This window comes from Cebus imitator, unplaced genomic scaffold (genome assembly GCF_001604975.1).
Source record: "Cebus imitator isolate Cc_AM_T3 unplaced genomic scaffold, Cebus_imitator-1.0 Scaffold79, whole genome shotgun sequence".
Lineage (NCBI taxonomy): Eukaryota > Metazoa > Chordata > Mammalia > Primates > Cebidae > Cebus > Cebus imitator.
The window spans coordinates 7,866,018-7,883,989 of NW_016107394.1; the positions used below are offsets into that span (position 1 = coordinate 7,866,018).

Below are 17,972 nucleotides of genomic sequence, written 5' to 3' on the forward strand. Positions count from 1 at the left end.
CTTTTTTCTTTTGGTAGAAATGGGGTTTCACCATGTTGGCCAGGCTGGTCTTGAATTCCTGACCTCAGGTGATCCACCCACCTCAGCCTCCCAAAGTGCTAGGATTACAGGCGTGAGCCACTGCGCCCGGCGAGATTCGCTTTTTAAATATCTCACAAATAAAATCACACCCAAAAGGTAAAGTTTAACTCGTATTTTATATAGACTCTGAAAAGGTCATGGGAACTATAATTTCACGAAAAAATATACCTGGGACAAGACATAAGGAAACATGGGGAAAGGTATGACGCAACCCTAAGAAACAAGTTTTAAAAAGTTCCTTTTACAAAAAAAATCAAGCCCTGTCTACTAACTTAGAGTACAAACCAATACCAATCTCACAAAGTTACAGTACCCCTAGTTCTCGTTTCTTAAAGTTTGTTTTTAAAAATTTTTAACTAGACTGTTTAAAAATTTTACAGAAGTAGACTTTTTGCTCCAAATAATTGCTTTGAGTGGCAAAGATACTGGATTTTTGTTTGTTTGACTTCTAACAGGATCATGGCAGCTTCTAAGTCAGGTCATTTTGGGAATTTTTTCTGTTAAAATATGGCAGACTTTATTCAGAGTATCTTTTCAATATTTTGTATTGCTAATGTCTTGATTCTGCAACTGTTTTCATTTGTGGTAGTATTAAGGCTATGTTTATGGTTAAGAAATTACCCATTTTACCATGTCAGAGTTTTTTGTATTCAGATAATGTGGCGAAACATATTCCAAGTGTGACTTGGAAAAACTGTAGTACTAAATGTCAGACTTCTCATCTGAATTTTAATTTAGCAGTTAAGCTTTAAATCAATTGTTTATTGCAAGGTTCTCATGACTAAAAAAGACCAAGTGCCAACAGTTTAAAGTGGAATAGGGATGACATGGCAGACATCCCATCAGAGCCCTGTTGATTCCAACAGCATTAGCACAGCCGTTTACCCGCCATAAAGCCAGGTTTTGTCAGTAAAACTGATGGTTGCAGGACCAGTGAGAATCTGGCTGCCATTAGAGAAGGTAAAAAAACATGATTGGCTCCTTGAGGCTGCCTTTCTTTTGTAACCTCAGCTGTCAAGAAATGGAAATCGGGGTTGGGGAATTAAACATAACCCACTAGTCTCCTGATCCTTCTGCAGTAGTCACCTAGGTTTCCTTTTATTGGTATTGTTCTTTCTCTCCCTCCCACTGGAAGACTCTTTTCTTGCTTACTGCAGCTGAGCAATTCATTTATTGCACCGATGAACTTTAATTTGGGGTCTAAGAAAAACATTATGTAAATTATTCAATATCAGGTTGTTAAGTACAACTACTGTACTTCTCACGTTTGGAATGTTCCTCCTTGTTCTCGTTAGTGTCTATTCCCAAATCTAAATACATTCTCTGAGTATTCTGTTAGACTCAGAGTTAACTAAAGATGGTACAATTTGGCTTCAGAGATGCAGAACGAAGGCGGACTTACATTACTGGGCTTCACACCATGCGACAAAAAGTGTATCACCCTTGGAGCAACAAGTGCAGTTCTATAGACGCAAGGTATGGTTCTGAGCCAAGATGTGCCACCACTGTATGTGTACTACAAAAAGGAAATAATTTCAAGCTACACAAAATTAGTGTTCTAAACATAAACCATATATTGTAAAATACTGAACATTTTCAGATTTGCCTCACCAAAACAGGTGTTAATAATTGAAGATATCATATACACAAGCACGGAAATAAATTTTTTTTTTTTTTTTTTGAGAAAACAATTGTCAATTGCTCTGTCACCCAGATTGGAGTGCAGTGGCATGATCTTGGCTTACTGCAGCCTCTGCCTCTCAAGTAGCTGGGATTGAAAGTGTACACCACCATCACCACCATGCCCAGCTAATTTTTGTATTTTCAGTAGAGACGGCATTTCACCATGTTGAGCAGGCTGGTCTTGAACTCCTGACCTACGTGATCTGCCCAACTCAGCCTCCAACAGTGCTAGAATTACAGGCATGAGCTACCACCATGCTTGGCCATCTTTAAAGATACTCAAATCTACTTCTTATTCAAAGGTCAGGACCTACCACTTCAATTTTTAAATGTTTTTTATTTTTATTTACTTATTTTTTTAAGATGGGGTTTCACCATGATGGCCAGGTTGGTCTTTAACTCCTGACCTCAGGTGATGCACCCACCTTGGCCTGCCAAAGTGCTAGGATTACAGGCGTGAGCCACTGCACCTGGCCAAATATTTTTAATTTATAAGCCAGTAAGTAATGCTTTTTACTAATACAACTGTTCTATTTTGGAGGTCATGAGAGAATATATTAAAGAAGTAAAACTGAAGGCCATTCTGAAAGACAGTGTCATGTTCTCAGTTTCTTCTGTGCTGTCACATGTAGTAAAGTCATTTAAGAATGAAGCAGACACAATTCTGCTTAGACACTACCATTGATGAGGATGGTATATGAGAAGAGTAAGAACACAAAATTAAAAGAATTACACATATCCATACTTCAAAAGTTCTAAATGCCAAGCCTAACTTAAGAGCAAAACGAACCTTAAGTTTAACCTGTCTTCCCAGTTACTACTGTAATCACCTTTTATTTTCAGTTCTTAATTCTATTGGAAGACCATTAAGAAGCCAAAAAAAAAAAAAAAAAAAAAAAAAAAAAAAAAAAAAAAAAAAAAAAAAAAAAAAAAAAAAAAAAAAAAAAAAAAGTGTCAAGTATCAATGTTAGAAACAACAAAGAAGAGTTTAAGGAAAGAATATATTTGAACCACATAAACAAACAAAAAGGTATTGCATAAGAAAAAGTAATGTAACAATTTATGTAAGTACCTAACATATGAGCATGCTCTTACATCTAAAACAAAAAATAAAAAGGTAACATTGGTACTATATATATATATATATTTGACAAGTGTGCATTAAAGAATTCTCTAATATAAAACATTTAAAATGTGGAGAATACTTTTTCAAGATACAGAAAACAATTATTATGATAGGCACACCCACAATTCTTATAAAAACATGCTTGCAAGGATAAAATCCACCTGAGCACTCGTTTCTCAGATGTACCAACGCTATAAAATTGTTAAGCACTGAATATTGCCACCTACTTTTGCAATGTTTGAGTTTCAACACCGATTGGTATGAATTCTGAATTACACAATTTATTACTGTTATTTTTCAGTCTTTCTGCCATGTTCCAGATAGAAGGCATCTATTTAATAGCAATACTTAAAACAGCAATGTTATTTTTAGCAAAGTCACTTCCCTGTGTTCCTTTTTCCTTTAAAGGCACTATATTTAGAAAATAGTTATTACAACAAATAGTGCTTTGGAAGAACTGAAACTCCAAATCAATGTGCTCCATCTACCATATGTAGATCTAAGCAGCCCTGACTGAAAAGAACACAAATGTAAGAAGCTGATACATTTAAAGATTATAAAATTGGTTTATTGTAAAAGCAATTCAAGAATACCCAGTTAAAAATCTTATCCCAATGCTACCCAATACAACCAAGAAGCAGTTAAGCACTTTTACATTAGGAACAAGGACATAAAACAAGAGACCACATCAAGGCTATGATTCAAACTGAGAGAAAGGACTCCTAGGTATCCTTCAGGTCAGTACAGAAGGCATCGTAAGATCAAAGCACTGTGCCAGGTATCACAGTACTGCTACAACACTGAGGTATAACTGGGCAAATTAAAGTCAAGGGGAAATGAAGATCTCCATATTCTTGTTTTGTGGGTGTACTTAAGTGATTGAAATTCTAGAAACAGCTGCCTTTAATGACAGCAAGATATAAGACAAGTCTTTATTAAAGAGAAAGAAGTTTATAAAGTTCTCTATCAAGCTTCCCCGAAATCTTCACAACCCCCACCCCAAACCTTCCCACCCTCCCACTAAGCTAAAGCTACTCTGCTGATATATAAGATATAATCTTAATTTGTGGTTACTGGCAAATAATAGGCACTCCTTCCATGTAGCTTTGATCTTCTGCACATTAGAAAAAAAAAAAATCCCAACAACATGCTATATAATTCATATACCCAATTTTGCATTCTAGGTAGAATTTCATTATTACTCTAAAACTCCATCTGCACATTGGCCATTTCCCCCCAGACTTAATTCAAGATTTAATCTTTCTGCCATTTTCTCAATAAAAGCCTTAGAGTCAATTATTATGAGTGATTGACCTATGAACTATTATATACAACACAGTGATTGCATTTTTTTGAGCACTGGAAGTATTTAAAATAAAACTTCTGACTTCCAACTTTTGCACTCCTCCAAACTGATGGGCCAAAATACTTAGGTTTTGTAAATGGGGGAAAAATAATCTATCTTCCCAAGCTGAGGCTTTTCATAGCAGCTTTTGCCAGGAGAAGAGACTTTATACCTGTTATAAACCCTTGAAAATAAGGGCTTATTCTAGAAACATTAAAAGACCCTTAAACCTAGAGGTGCTAGCTCGTGCCACTTTAATTCACAACTATTACTTCATAGCTTATATTGAAGAGTGAATTCATGCTCATTTTGTTCCTTTAAAAAACACTCTTTGGAAACCATTACTCCTGTAGACACATACTCTAGTTACATCATCTCTTCCTGTAAAAATAAAGGCATAATCATGATTATCTCTATTTCTTTGCGAAAGTCAACTACCAATATACATTTATTAATCTGATCACTTTTCCAGCTAACTCATGACCTTATAGTATTCTATCCAGGGTCAATTTTCAGCATATAGAAGTAGGAGCAAGTCTTATAAGAACAATCTTGAAGGCAATATTTTCATCTAGTCTTCAATGTATTCATTACAAATGAGAACTACAAACTAGAATTTACTTCCAAAACTAAGGCAAAGGTAAACTTCCAAAGCTAAATGACGGTAAACCACTATAAAGCTTATTTCTGTCATGCACATTATAAACCTACTCAGTGATTTCCAACCAAGACTGTTATTAGTCCAAGGGAGTCCAAGGGAAAAAATAAAGCCACTTCTGGTTCGCCCCTTTCCAATTCATCAGATAATATCTATTGTATGCCCACAGGGTGTGGAGTACTCCCCTAGGCACTATCCATAGTAATAGCTCTTTCTAGAACACTAGACTACTTCAAACAATGGTGTCCGCAACCAGATTTAAACTACCAGTGAAATATAAACTATTAGTCATGTATTCTAAATGCATACAAAGCACTACCACTTTAAAATTAACTGGAAAGTAGGGAAACCTAAAAAAAAGGATACACTCTGCTACCACACTATTATAAATGTTATGTTTGTGTGTGTGCATATATATAAAAGAAAGAGCAGATAATCAAGATTTAAATAAGGTGGTAAAAAAGCAGGAAATGAAGATTTTTACCAAAACAACTACAATAACCATCCCAAGATACAACTATGAACAGATTCACTAATATGGTCATTTGCCTAGGTTCCAACAAAACCACCAAACTCCCCCCCCCAAAAAAAAACCCCAACAAAACCAAACAAAATGCACACCCACAAAATTATCCACCAAAACCTATACTAGAGTATGTGGCAATAATTAATATATTTCTATGGAAATCGTCTCATGCCTTATAAGCTCCTAAAATAAAAATCAAGGTCACTATGTGACTAATGATAGCACTAGGAGGAAAAGAAAATACTGAAAGTAAAAGTCTTCAGCCTTGGTTTCAGCTATCTCTTCAAATCAGCATTAGTACTTAATATCAGACATAACATTTTTTGGCTTGTCAGACCAGTAAATCGTGTTTTTCCACTGGCCAAAGGCAGCTGAAGAAACAACTGTTGAACAAACTAAATGCTGTGACATGAAGCATCTGACTTCTGAGTATTTAGTTAAAACGACTGGTGAACATTTAACTGGGCAAAAGGAATGGCATCCATTATCCAAACAGGCTCACTTCCCCCAGCCCCCAAAATGAACAGTAGTTATAATAGCAAAAGAAACAAAAAGTTTTTTCTTTTTTTGATTCTTTAGAGCCAACTGTGAAAAAGGTCAGCAATATATTAACAGCAGCAATGGACAAGGAAGAGCAAAATAGAGGATTAAAGTATCTTGCTGGACGTTTGTTCATCTTTTTCTGTATTAGCCAGAAAACTGCAACTGGCTTACGGAAATTTCAGGTGCATACGTCTCCTTAGATCCTTCACAGATTTAGAATTCAGTCTACCTGAGGGCTCTATAACCATGTAAGAAAGCTTTCTTTATCTAGCTTGGTGGCAGCCAAAACAGACTCCATGTCATTAAGGATGTCAGAACTCAAAGCTTCCTGCAGACTTGGCATTAACTCCTCTCCTTCTATGTTCATTCCATCTCCTTCCAGTGTTCCAAGGTCCACATTTGTCCCAGGAATGGCTTCAAGGTAGTCTGGGAAACGGTTCTGCTGTGAGGGCAGGGTGCTTTGGTTGATAGTATCACCTGGTGGAAACACAGAGAGAGAGATAACAAAGTCCTTTTTGAAAAGCTAACATCAGGACTTATCATATGACCATACAGAAATGCATAGGCAAAGAAAAGCACTCCTAACTGACCTAAGCTGATACCTCAAATTTCAAACAACTCACAGATAACAAAATAACAATGTCAAGTTTACTTTTGCTTCAACATTTGTTCAAATATTCAATAACTGCTTGATTGCTATTATGTGCTGCACACTAAAGGGAGTCATGAAAAAATTAAAAAGCCCTTGAAAAATTATATACACCCGGGGGAGAAGGAACAAGCACACAACACAACAGCATCACTACACTGCCTTCCAGATAAGCACCACCATAATAAGACTAAACATAAAAATGAGTGGTATAGACCTACCTTGGCCACTTAGGGACAAAAATAAAAGGACTGCATGAATACTTTATTCTACCCTTAAGAGATGCACCTTTGTAACAGCAATACAAGCTTCCCAGAAGGCTTTGAATAAATACATCTTCTTAGCCTTGCTTCTAGGTTTCCCAAACTTACTTGGCCACAGAGCCTTTTTGCAAATGACAATATTTACATTCCTTCAATAGTACATACTTTCAGAAAAACTAATGTAAGCCATTAAGGGCTATAGGGGCCTGGAGAAGACAGAAATGCAGACTAGAGGAGTAAGTAAAGGTGTTGTGTGTAAAACGGGTTTCAAGTGGCTCCTACGGATGATTTAAAGTCTAGGTAAGCAGAGAGGAGAGGGTGGTGTGGATTCTAGAAAGCACCAAAGCCACAAGCTGCATGAGTACAGGCACAAAAGCCTTGCTAAACATTTTCAGAACAGAAGTAGTTAGTGAAAGAGTCGGTAGCTGAAGAACAGTGTCATTTCCCTGCTAATTCATGCACTCTGGCAGTTGTCAAGTCTAGGGCAATGGTTGCCAGGTAAGCCACAGGAGAAATGGTTCCTTAATAACCCCTGTGAGGCAGGTATTTCTTAGCTCCTGCAAGACCCCTGCAATTTTTTTTTTTTTTTTTTGAGACAGAGTCTTGCTTTGTCACCCAGGCTGGAGTACAGTGGTGTGATCTCAGCTCACTGCAACCTCCCCCTCCCGGGTTCAAATGATTCTCCTACCTCAGCCTCCTGTGTAGCAGAGATTACAGGTGCACACCTCTATACACGGCTAATTTTTATATTTTTAGTAGAGACAGGATTTCGCCATGTTGACCAGGCTGGTTTTGAACTCCTGACCTCAGGCGATCTGCTCACCTCAGCCTCCCAAAGTGCTAGGATTACAGGTGTGAGCCACCGCACCTGGCCTTCTGCAACTATTCTAATAAAATAAGTGGGCCTCACCTCCTAGTCTTTCCCACCTGGTTTCCTGAGCCCCGTAATACCTAAAGTGGACCAAAAACTCTTAGAGAAAAGATGAAGACAAACACTGAATTCCATGTAGACATCTCTCAAAATTACGGACACAAATTTATAATAAGGAGAGAGATGTCTAATAGGGTCTTCCATTTGTCTTGCTTTTAAGATCAATATGCTAAAACAAGCCATGTTATCAGTTTTATTCAAATAGAGCTAATATAGCCAATTGATGATTTATTTATTTATTTATTTTTTGGAGAAGGGGGTCTCATTCTATCACCCAAACTGGAGTCCACAGGCATGATCACGGGAGCTCAATCCATCCTCCCACCTCAGCCTCCTGAGAAGGTGAGACTACAGGCATGTGCCACCGAACCTGGCTTATTTTTCTTTTTTCTTTTTTTTTTTTGGTAGAAATGGGGTTTCACCATGTTGTCCAGACTGATCTTAAACTCCTGGGCTCAAAATGCTGGGATAACAGGCATGAGCCACTGCACCTGGACAATCCATTTATATATACATTTGTTTGTCTGTTTTTGATTTTTTGAGACAGAGTCTCACTTCTTCACCCCTACTGAAGTGCAATGGTGTGACCCTGGCTCACTGCAACCTCTGTCTCCTGTGTTCAAGTATTTCTCCTGCTTCAGCCTCTCAAGTAGCTGAGATTACAGGCACATGTCAGCAGGCCTGGCTAATTTTTGTATTTTTTGTACAGACAGGGTTTCACCACGTTGGCTAGGCTAGTCTCGAACTCCGGACCGCAAGTGATCTGCCTGCCTCAGCCTCCCAAAGTGCTGGGATTACAGGCTTGAGCCACCACGCCCGGCCAATGTATTTTTTTTTTTAAACTAGGAAAAGACAAATTACAAATCACCATATAGAGACAAAGCAGGTTCAATCTTCTGAATAATCTTTGCTTACAATAGCTTATTTGACTTGGTGATAACATATCTGACTATAAGTCAGGTTACCAAGAGGAATAAAGAATACCAACCTGTATCCATCTCATCAACGCTGTTCAGGAAGTCATCTGGGGTACGAGGGACACTGTAGCTGCTCATGCTTAGTCCACTGTCGGTACTCTCATCTCGAGAGTGATAGGTGCCACTACAAAAACATGACAGTTAAAGACCAACACAAAAATTTTAAAAATCAATTCAAGGTAAAAATAAACACCTGCTGCGTACCAACATAATTCTCAAAGAGGATTAGTGAAAATTCCTGCCCCGCAATGTCTGAAACAAGCACCCTCCTTCAGGGCCACAGACAGGGCTTGTGCTATGAAGTGAAATAGACAAGTTAATCCTAATTGAAGCTGGCAGCTCTAAGGAGCCAAGATTTCTCCTAAGGTGTTCTGTGCTTGGTGACAATAAGGGACCAAAACAAGATACCCCCAGTTAGTTTTCCAGGCTGACAGGAAATTCTCTGCATCAATATTCTCTCTGTAATACCATCTGCATGTGGGGGTGGGGAGGAACCCACACAACTTACTTGTTCCAAGGTCTCAATTCTCCAGGTGGCGGTGGCACAGAAAGAGAGGTCAAAACACAAACTCCAGGTGGGCGAGAAGACAGGTCTGCACTAGATTCAAGTTAAATTCCTAGCTCTCGTGCAGAGAACTTAAGCCAAGGAAAAATCAACCCCAAATAAACCACCAAAATTCCTTTTAGGACTGAGCCAAAATAGATGAGTCACTGCTGATGAGATAAGAATACCCGTGGCTTGATCTCCTTGCTTCTGTGTTTGGTGGGGGAAGAAAAAGCCCCAAACACTTCAGTATAAAACGAGATCATATAGCTCCGGTTAAAGAAAAGAGCAAAACAAAAAACTGCAAGGCACATCCCTTGAAAATAACATGACTCAACACAGATTTTCACTTTAGATTAAATAAGGGTTCCCAGATTTACATAGAAGTATGGTAAATATCCATTCCTCTGATAAACAGAACACTTTCCTAAACTAGTAACACCTAGGTATCAGCTGGCATTCGCTGAGTTCTACTCACTTCAGAAAGTCTTACAGTAAAGCATAAAATCAAGGCAATTGTTATTCTTCAATGGCCTGTGTACAGGAATGTGAACTTTCTCTATAGTTTGTATATTTAATAAGCAGTTATTTAACTTAAATAAAAGTTAAAAAATAAAAACAAGTTTAACAATTGCTCAAGGCTAAAAGCTCAGTCAGTACCCCAACTGCTTTCCCTAAATGATGCAATGTATTTGCCTTGTTCTCTTTCTCTCGCCTCATTCTATACACCGCAATCACTGGTTTACTCTAAGCCATCTGCCAGGTTTTGGCAAGGCTCAAAAGCCTCACACGGATCCAAGAAAACAAAAATTTGCCTCTGAGACCACTGGTATACAATGCAGCCATGTATGAGAAGGCCTCAGGATGTGGTTTGTTTGTATTTTGCCTGCCCTGATCTGGGATAAGGGCCTGGTCCTAGTCCTCACTCTATTCCGCTGCTAAGCATGGGATACACATCAGACATTTTAGTCTGTTACTGAATAGCTGAACTTACAGAGTTGCGCAGAGTTCATTCCAAACCACAGGGGAAGCACATGGGCATTCCTGAGGACAGCGTTCACACAGCCATTTTCCTGGAGACGAACTGCTCCCTCCAGAACCCCACCTTCTACAGGCCCCACTCATTCAATAAACATTCACTGAGCATCTGCTACTAAATGACAGGCATTAGACTAGGCTTTGAGGATAAAGAGGTTAACAACCACCACCACCTACAAACAATGCTTTGTGAGAGGCTCACAACTTCAAGGAGCGACATGAACAAATACACTAATGAATCATATACAGGGGTTATATGAACTATGTAAGCACAGTGCTTTCAGAACAAACAGGGAGCTTGAAAGTAAAGGGTAAAGGTTTCATGGAGGGGGACATCTGAGTGGGCCTTGAGAGATCTCAAAAGTAAAAGGGAGATAAAGGGACTGTGCATTACCACTAGCAGTCAATGCCATGGCAAGTTGGAGGAAAAGGATTTAGAGCTTAAGGAATGTATATATAAATCAGATAGTAAATAAGACAGAAACCATCAAGAGTTTTTTGTTTGTTTTTATAAGATGGAGTTTCCCTCTTGTTGCTCAGGCTGGAGTGCAATGGCATGATCTCAGCACACTGCAACCTCTGCCTCCCGGGTTCGAGTGAGATTCTCCTGCCTCAGCCTCCTGAGTAGCTGAGATTATAGGCATGTGTGACCACATCTGGCCAATTTTGTATTTTTAGTAGAGATGGGGTTTTGCCATGTTGGTCAGGCTGGTCTCAAACTCCTGACCCCAGATGATCCACCTGCCTCAGCCTTCCAAAGTGCTGGGGTTACAGGAGTGAGCCACCACACCCAGCCAAGTTTTTACATTTATTTATTTAGAGACGGAGTTTTGCTCTTGTCATCCAGGCTGGAATGCAGTGGCGTGATCTCGGTTCACTGTAACCTCCGTCTCCTGGGTTCAAGCGATTCTCCTGCCTCAGCCTCCAGAGTAGCTGGGATTATAGGCACGAGCCACCACGCCCAGCTAATTTTTGTATTTTTAGTAGCGATGGGGTTTCACCATGATGGCCAGGCTGGCCTTGAACTGCTGACCTCAGGTGATCCACCCACCCCAGCCTCCCAAAGTGCTGGGATTATAGGCTTTAGCCACCGTGCCCGGTGAGTTTTTGTTTTTAAGGAAGAAAAAAAAAAATTAAAAGTCAGATGTATGCTTTAGAAACTGGGGGTACAGAGAATGGATATATAATTCTGCCCTTGGATTAGTAACATTGATATCTGCCACTCTGATCTTCCCAGAAAACAGGATATCAAATTGTAGCCCAGTCTCATCAAAAGTTTTAAGAAAAAAATCTTTATAAATGACTGTCAGAAGGATATGCAGCCTATCCACTTTTAAAATGGTCTAATTTTTATCCCTGGTATTAATATAGGTCCTTCAACAAGACAAGCACTGGAATTACATGAATATGAAATTTTCCTTATTGGAAAAAAATAAAGTTCTGAGGCTATGATCTTTCTTAATTAGCCTCAGTTTAAGTCTAGAACTATAATCTTATATAAATACACTTACTTTTAGACAGAAATTTAAACTGTATGTCAGAAGAGTAAATACAAACTTAAAATGTATTTTAGATGGCTTTCAAAATCAAGCCTTCCAACTAGGCCAGAAGCACTAATCTTAAAAACTGGGTAAATGGTAAATTCTATTGCACCAAATATTTTTAGCAGGGTAAGATATTTTCTCTTGGAATTATTAAGTTTCCAATTCAATTGGGAAAAATCAGAAAGGCAGTGCAATAGTTTTCCTAACGCAAAGTACCTTTAAATATTTAGGTAAGTGTTGTTTAAATTGGTTAGAAAAGGAATCCAAACCGCAATGTATTCCCATATTTTAAAAAGTCTGAAACTCCACAGATACTTTACAACTTTAGAAGAGTAAGTTTTGGTTAAATCTTAATCTTAGATGCCTTCCTAGGCAAAGAATATGACCTGTTTCAGCTCACAGACTTCAAAATAGCAGTTTATATAATACTGCAATCTGTCTGAAACCCAGGATTTGTGGTAACTCACTAAGATGCATGCCTAAGCTACATTATTTTCAAATATTGCCATAATCTTAATGCATTTCTGAAAGAGGTACAACCTTACATTTTATGTCCGTGGGCTTTCTTAAGAACATGAGGCCCTATAGTGCTGCTGGGTGAAACACTTCAGGTTGAAAAGCTACGTGAAAAATTCCTTCCAATGACTCTGACAATGCAATCCTAAGTAGGTTTAATAGGCAATTCATTCGCTTTCACAGAAAGGCATTCACATGTTCTTTCATGATTCTATAATTTTAAGTAACTGTTAATCAACAGTATAGGCAGAAGCAAACACGTTGTGACTTTGAGTAAGTATCCCTGGTACAAGTCTGAACGGCTCACTTCCTCTCACAGAAGACAACTTTTAATCTTCAACTCTTCATGTACTTGCTGTTTACAAAGGCATTAATTTACAGTTATGGTTTTTGGCCCACACAGATGTTCCAAATAGCCTATTACAAGTACTAAGTAAAATGATTTTAGAGCGACGATTCTTTTCAGATATTCACCAGTAGCAACTCTCACCAACCTGTTCAGGAAAGGATCTGAGCTATTGGTCGTCATTGTTCTCAATTCCTGAGACATCCCGGGAGAAGACACTGGATTTTGAGTCCCACCATCCTGCTCCAGTGTTGGTAACTGGCTACGCAGTGCTAACTCCTAATTAAAAATAAAACAAAGCCAAAGAGAATCAATCTACTGATTAACAAATTTATTGTTAGGTTTAAATAAATAAAAATCTGCACAGTGTAACTGTGCAGATAAGATTAAAAACATATTTAAAACTTCGATTTTAAAGTTAACACATTTCCCAATCAGAATGATCTAATTCTTCTATCCATTTCGAATGACTAAATATTAAGTTACATACATTTAAAGTCTGTCTAGTTATATTAACCACTCCCATATGTATTTTGCTCCTGAATTTCATTTTGTTATTTTCCTTACTCTGGCAGATACTCCCAAATTCTCCTTTGGGTTATTATAAAATGGCAAGTCTGGTCTTTACAAAATAATTCTTAAAGTTTGTTTTTACTCACCAACTCTCATATGGTTTTGTGTGTTTGGAAGCTCCCCACATAAACATAGTAGGAAATATCATCTGATGATTTTAATGTAGGACACCAATTCTTCCCCAACCCCCAAAACTATTTCACACTTTGCTATTAAGTGTCTCATTTTGACTTCAAATTTTTCTATCCTGAGCTGGTTAGAGTATGTTCTATCCTCTAGGAGAGAGAAAGGAGGAAAATGAAAAAAAGACATCAGAAGTAAAAACACAAGCCCAAGGCTTCTCCACCACAACCATAATATTTAAAATGGGGATTTCTTCAGGGACATCCAGCAATTTCTCAGCGGGATTCTCCCTGGAAACTTGAGCAAAGGCTGTGGGCTGCTACTCTGATGGTTCCAGAAGGCCTGCCTTCACAGGCTTTCAAACATCCCAGGTTTCAGTCTGTATTTGCCCAAGACCTCAAAAAGAGTTCATCTCACTGTGACCCATCCCTAGCACCCTCATTACTACTCTGACCTTTTTCTCTGCTTTTTCATCTGTTCACTGTTTCTTACCCTCCTAAGAATTTTCACTCTGCCTCTCTGGCTACTGTAAACATCATCTCTACTAAAGCATCAGCTTCCTTTCCCTCCACTTTTTGGGTTTGATTTGAAATGCATATAGCTTCTTATCACAAAGGACACTGGCCTAACTCCCTCAATTCTTCCACGCAGCTTTCTCAGCCAAAGCCCCACCATTTCCTGCCCTCACCTCCACAATCGCCATGGGGTCCTGAAGCATGGAAAAATTCTCCTAGCTCTCCACTGCCACTTCTAAACTAAAATTCTCCTGCAGGCAAATACCACTTCTTTTCCTTTAGGTTTATGCCTTCTGGATATATCATCCTTTAAACTAGAGTTTCTTACCCAGAGGACCATGAGTGAATTCAGAGTCTCTCTGAACTTGGATGGAGTAAAAATAATTATACATTTTTGCTAACTTTATCAACATTTTCTCCAATGTAGTATGCACCACTAGTATTCACTGTACCTAACTTTTCACCAATAGAACATATAGATGTTTTCATATCATATCATTGTTGCAAATATTTTAAAATACGATTTATGATCACTGCTATTACAATGTTACAGTAGTTATAAGATGTGCTTCTAGATTTTTTTCTTTTTTTTTTTTTAATTTTTTTGAGACAGGGTCTCACTCTTTCACCCAATCTGGAGTGTAGTGGTGCAATCATTGCTCACTGCAGCCTTGACCTTCTGGACTCAAGTGATCCTCCTGACTCAGCCTTATGAGTAGCTGGAGCCACAGTTGCGCACCACCACAACCAGCTAATTTTTTGTATTTTTGTAGAGACAGAATTTTGCCATGTTGCTCAGCTGGTCTCAAACTCCCGGACTCAGACGATCTACCTGCTTCAGCCACCCAAAGTGCTGGGATTACAAGTGTGAGCCATCCAGCCTTAGATCTTGTTGTTTACAAATTTCTATTTAACATTTTTTTAACTGTATCAACCAAATTCCTTCTTTTCAATCCTATACATTAAAATATATATATATATATATATATATATATATATATTCTGAGAGGGAACCTAGGGACTTGGCTAAATGCCAAAATTGTTTGTCCATTTTCCCTGCAAGGTTGTTTCTTGTACTCAATTTATTGATTTATTAGCTACTCCATCTTATAGATGAGACAATTCTGGAGCTGGTCAAACCCTCTTGCCCCTCCAAGTATTCTCCATGCCTTTTAACATGCTTCATTATTAAATGGACAATTCACTTAATCTGACAGCTTCCTGAACCTTCTGGATTCCAGTGATCTTCATCTCCACCCCTCTCAATCACCCACTTGCACAGCCACCAAGATTTTGTTATTTGATACCAAACCAACTCTAAAATCTTAAGTCATGTTTTGGGACAACAATCAGTGTTTCACTTCATTCCAACTGCATTCATCACACTGAAATAACATCCACACATAAAACCCATATTATAACCAATTGTTGAAATGCCGGGATCACTTTTATACTGAAATGATACTGACCACTTCATTACTGTATTTCAATCCTTAATTCTTTCAGTCATACTCTGGAACTGGCTTAGAAACTTCTCTCTCAAAAATCTTACATGCACTTATCCCGCTTTCTCATCACATTTTTTTCTAGCCAGTTCCTGCATAAACTCACGTCGACTCTACCGGCCCTCCAACCTCAGAGACTCCAGGCCCATCTCTCCTTACTCATCTATTGGCTCTCTTCTGGTATCTTATTTTTCTTTTTCACTACAAGCTTGAATTCATGACTGATTATTCAAAACAGCATAAGCCCCTTTTAGATTCCTGATGTACATATAATTTTATCTCAGCCCAGAAAATTCCAACCCCAAAGCAATGCCAAAGTGTGTTTGTTCTGTTTTTATACTGGATTGCTGAGAAATGCTAGGGGAAAAGAAAAAAAAAATCTCACAAGTATCCAGAATGTTATCACTATAAATTAATGGTCTTTGGCTTTGGATGGACCCTTTGTACCATTTATTGGGTTTTTTGTTTGTTTTTGATCAGTTCTTTCTCACATCCTCATGGTCACTACTCCAAATATGGCATACTCTCTCAAGCCCCTATTCAGGGAAGTCCATTTCTTTTCTTTTTTCTTCCTCCAAATTTTTTGTAGAGACAAGGTCTCAATTTATGTTGCCCAGGCTGGTCTTGAACACCTGAGCTCAAGTGATTGGCCTCCCAGAGTGTTAGGATTACAGGCATGAGTCACCATGCCCAGTCAATGATGTCTATGTCTATTTTTTTCCCATCTATCTAAGAACATCGAGGCCACTGGCTGGGTGCAGTGGTTCATGCCTGTAATCTCAGCACTTGGGAGGCTGAGGTGAGCTGATTATTTAAGGTTAGGAGTTTGAGAGACTGGCCTGACCAACATGATGAGACCCCATCTCTACTAAAAATACAAAAAAATTAGCCAGGCGTGGTGATGCATGCCTGTAGCCCCAGCTACTCCAGAGGCTGAAGCAGGAGAATCACTTGAACCTGAGAGGCGGCGGTTGCAGTGAGCCAAGATCGAACCACTGCACTCCAGCCTGGGCGACAGAGCGAGACTTCTGTCTCAAAAACAAAAAAAACAACACAAAACACATTGAAGCCATCAGGCATAATCTCTGATTTTCTGGCCCCTCCTGCCACCTCTTCCTGCTTTCCTCAAAAGTAACTTCATTTACACTCATCTTTATAACTTTTCTTGCAGTCTTACGGGGATCCCTCTTATTTTTTCCTATTTCTACTTTTTACTCCTTCCATCCTCATCTTACAAAGTGAGATGTGACTTTAAAACAATGATACTAACTCGTTGTAGGTCTGTCTTTAAGAAGACATATCCTCTCAGTACTATGCCTTTCTTCCATAATAAAGACCTGGTGAAGCCACTACCTTCTCGAACAAGCTCTCTGTGGTGATCCCATCTTGATTTTGAGATTGGATTAGACACATACATGCCATGTCTTTGACACCCTGAACATAGCACTCATCAGACAATATTCTAATTATTTCTTCTGTGTCCCCTAAGGGCAGAGTGAATGGATTACTTCAGAGCGTAAAACAACTTACAATTCTTCAAAGAATCTATAGTGCTCTTAAAATATGAGGATGTATTTAACAATAAACTTTAAAATGAATAAAACTACAGGCTCTGGTTAAGGCTGATGCCTAGGGTTCTGTGACAAAACATGGGAATATCTGAGAATATCCTAAAGCCGCTCATTTGCTTTTTATCAAAGAAGGTATGCTTGTGTTTGTAGCACAAAGCAAATATATGACACTAACCTGTAAGTCGTAACTAAGATAACTGAATTAGATATAATTCTCATATTATTTTTACAACTTTTTATTTTAGCCTTTTAAATAAAATTCCTACTTATTAGGTTAAAACTAGTATCACAGGCTGGGCACAGTGGCTCATACCTGTAATCCCAGCTCTTTAGGAGGCCAAGTGGGCGTATGATGAGGTCAAGAGTTAGAGACTAGCCTGACCAACAATAGTGAAACCCCGTCTCTACTAAAAATACAAAAATTAGCCAGGCGTGGTGGCATGAACCTATAATCCAGCTACTTAGGAGGCTGAGACAGGAGACTTGCTTGAACCCAAGAAGCGGAGACTTCAGTGAGCCAAGATTACGCCACTACACTCCAGCCTGGGAGACAGAGCGAGACTCCACCTCAAAACAACAACAACAACTACAAAACTATTATCACATGCAGACTACACTCCATATTTTTGCTGCTTTGAATTTGGCCACTATCTTTGTTCAAAGCTGTGAATTTTTTGTTTTTCAGTTCCTTTAACGACTTAATTTCTGTATCAACAGACACTGCAGAACCAACTATGCAGATTTATAAAGAAAGATACCTTAGAGTAAGTAGGGAAATCATTCCACGTTACCTAAAGAGATACCTGACCCCTTGAAGGGCTACGAAAATACTTTTCTCATCAAACCTGTATTTGAGTCATGACTAAGAGTAAGTAACCTAAGGATTCACCTCAACTAGACTTGAAAGAATCAAAA

At 38.6% G+C, this 17,972-nt stretch overlaps 1 protein-coding gene across 12 annotated transcripts in view; it reads right to left on the reverse strand.

Moving 5' to 3' along the window:
• Positions 1-2,747: 2,747 nt before the first annotated feature.
• YAP1 (Yes1 associated transcriptional regulator) overlaps positions 2,748-17,972 on the reverse strand; it is a 132,414-nt gene continuing 117,189 nt past the window's right edge. For 9 of the 12 annotated variants that reach the window (XM_017533069.2, XM_017533078.2, XM_017533076.2 and 6 more), the window contains 3 exons: positions 12,919-13,049; positions 8,794-8,906; positions 2,752-6,439 (listed from right to left, as the gene is read on the reverse strand). In XM_017533069.2, coding sequence (XP_017388558.1) covers positions 6,201-6,439; positions 8,794-8,906; positions 12,919-13,049 — 483 coding nt within the window. In that variant the 3' untranslated portion in view covers positions 2,752-6,200. Of the gene's footprint in view, positions 6,440-8,793; positions 8,907-12,918; positions 13,050-17,972 lie in introns of all 12 variants that reach the window. The other 3 variants (XM_017533071.2, XM_017533073.2, XM_017533067.2) reach the window with 2 other exon arrangements.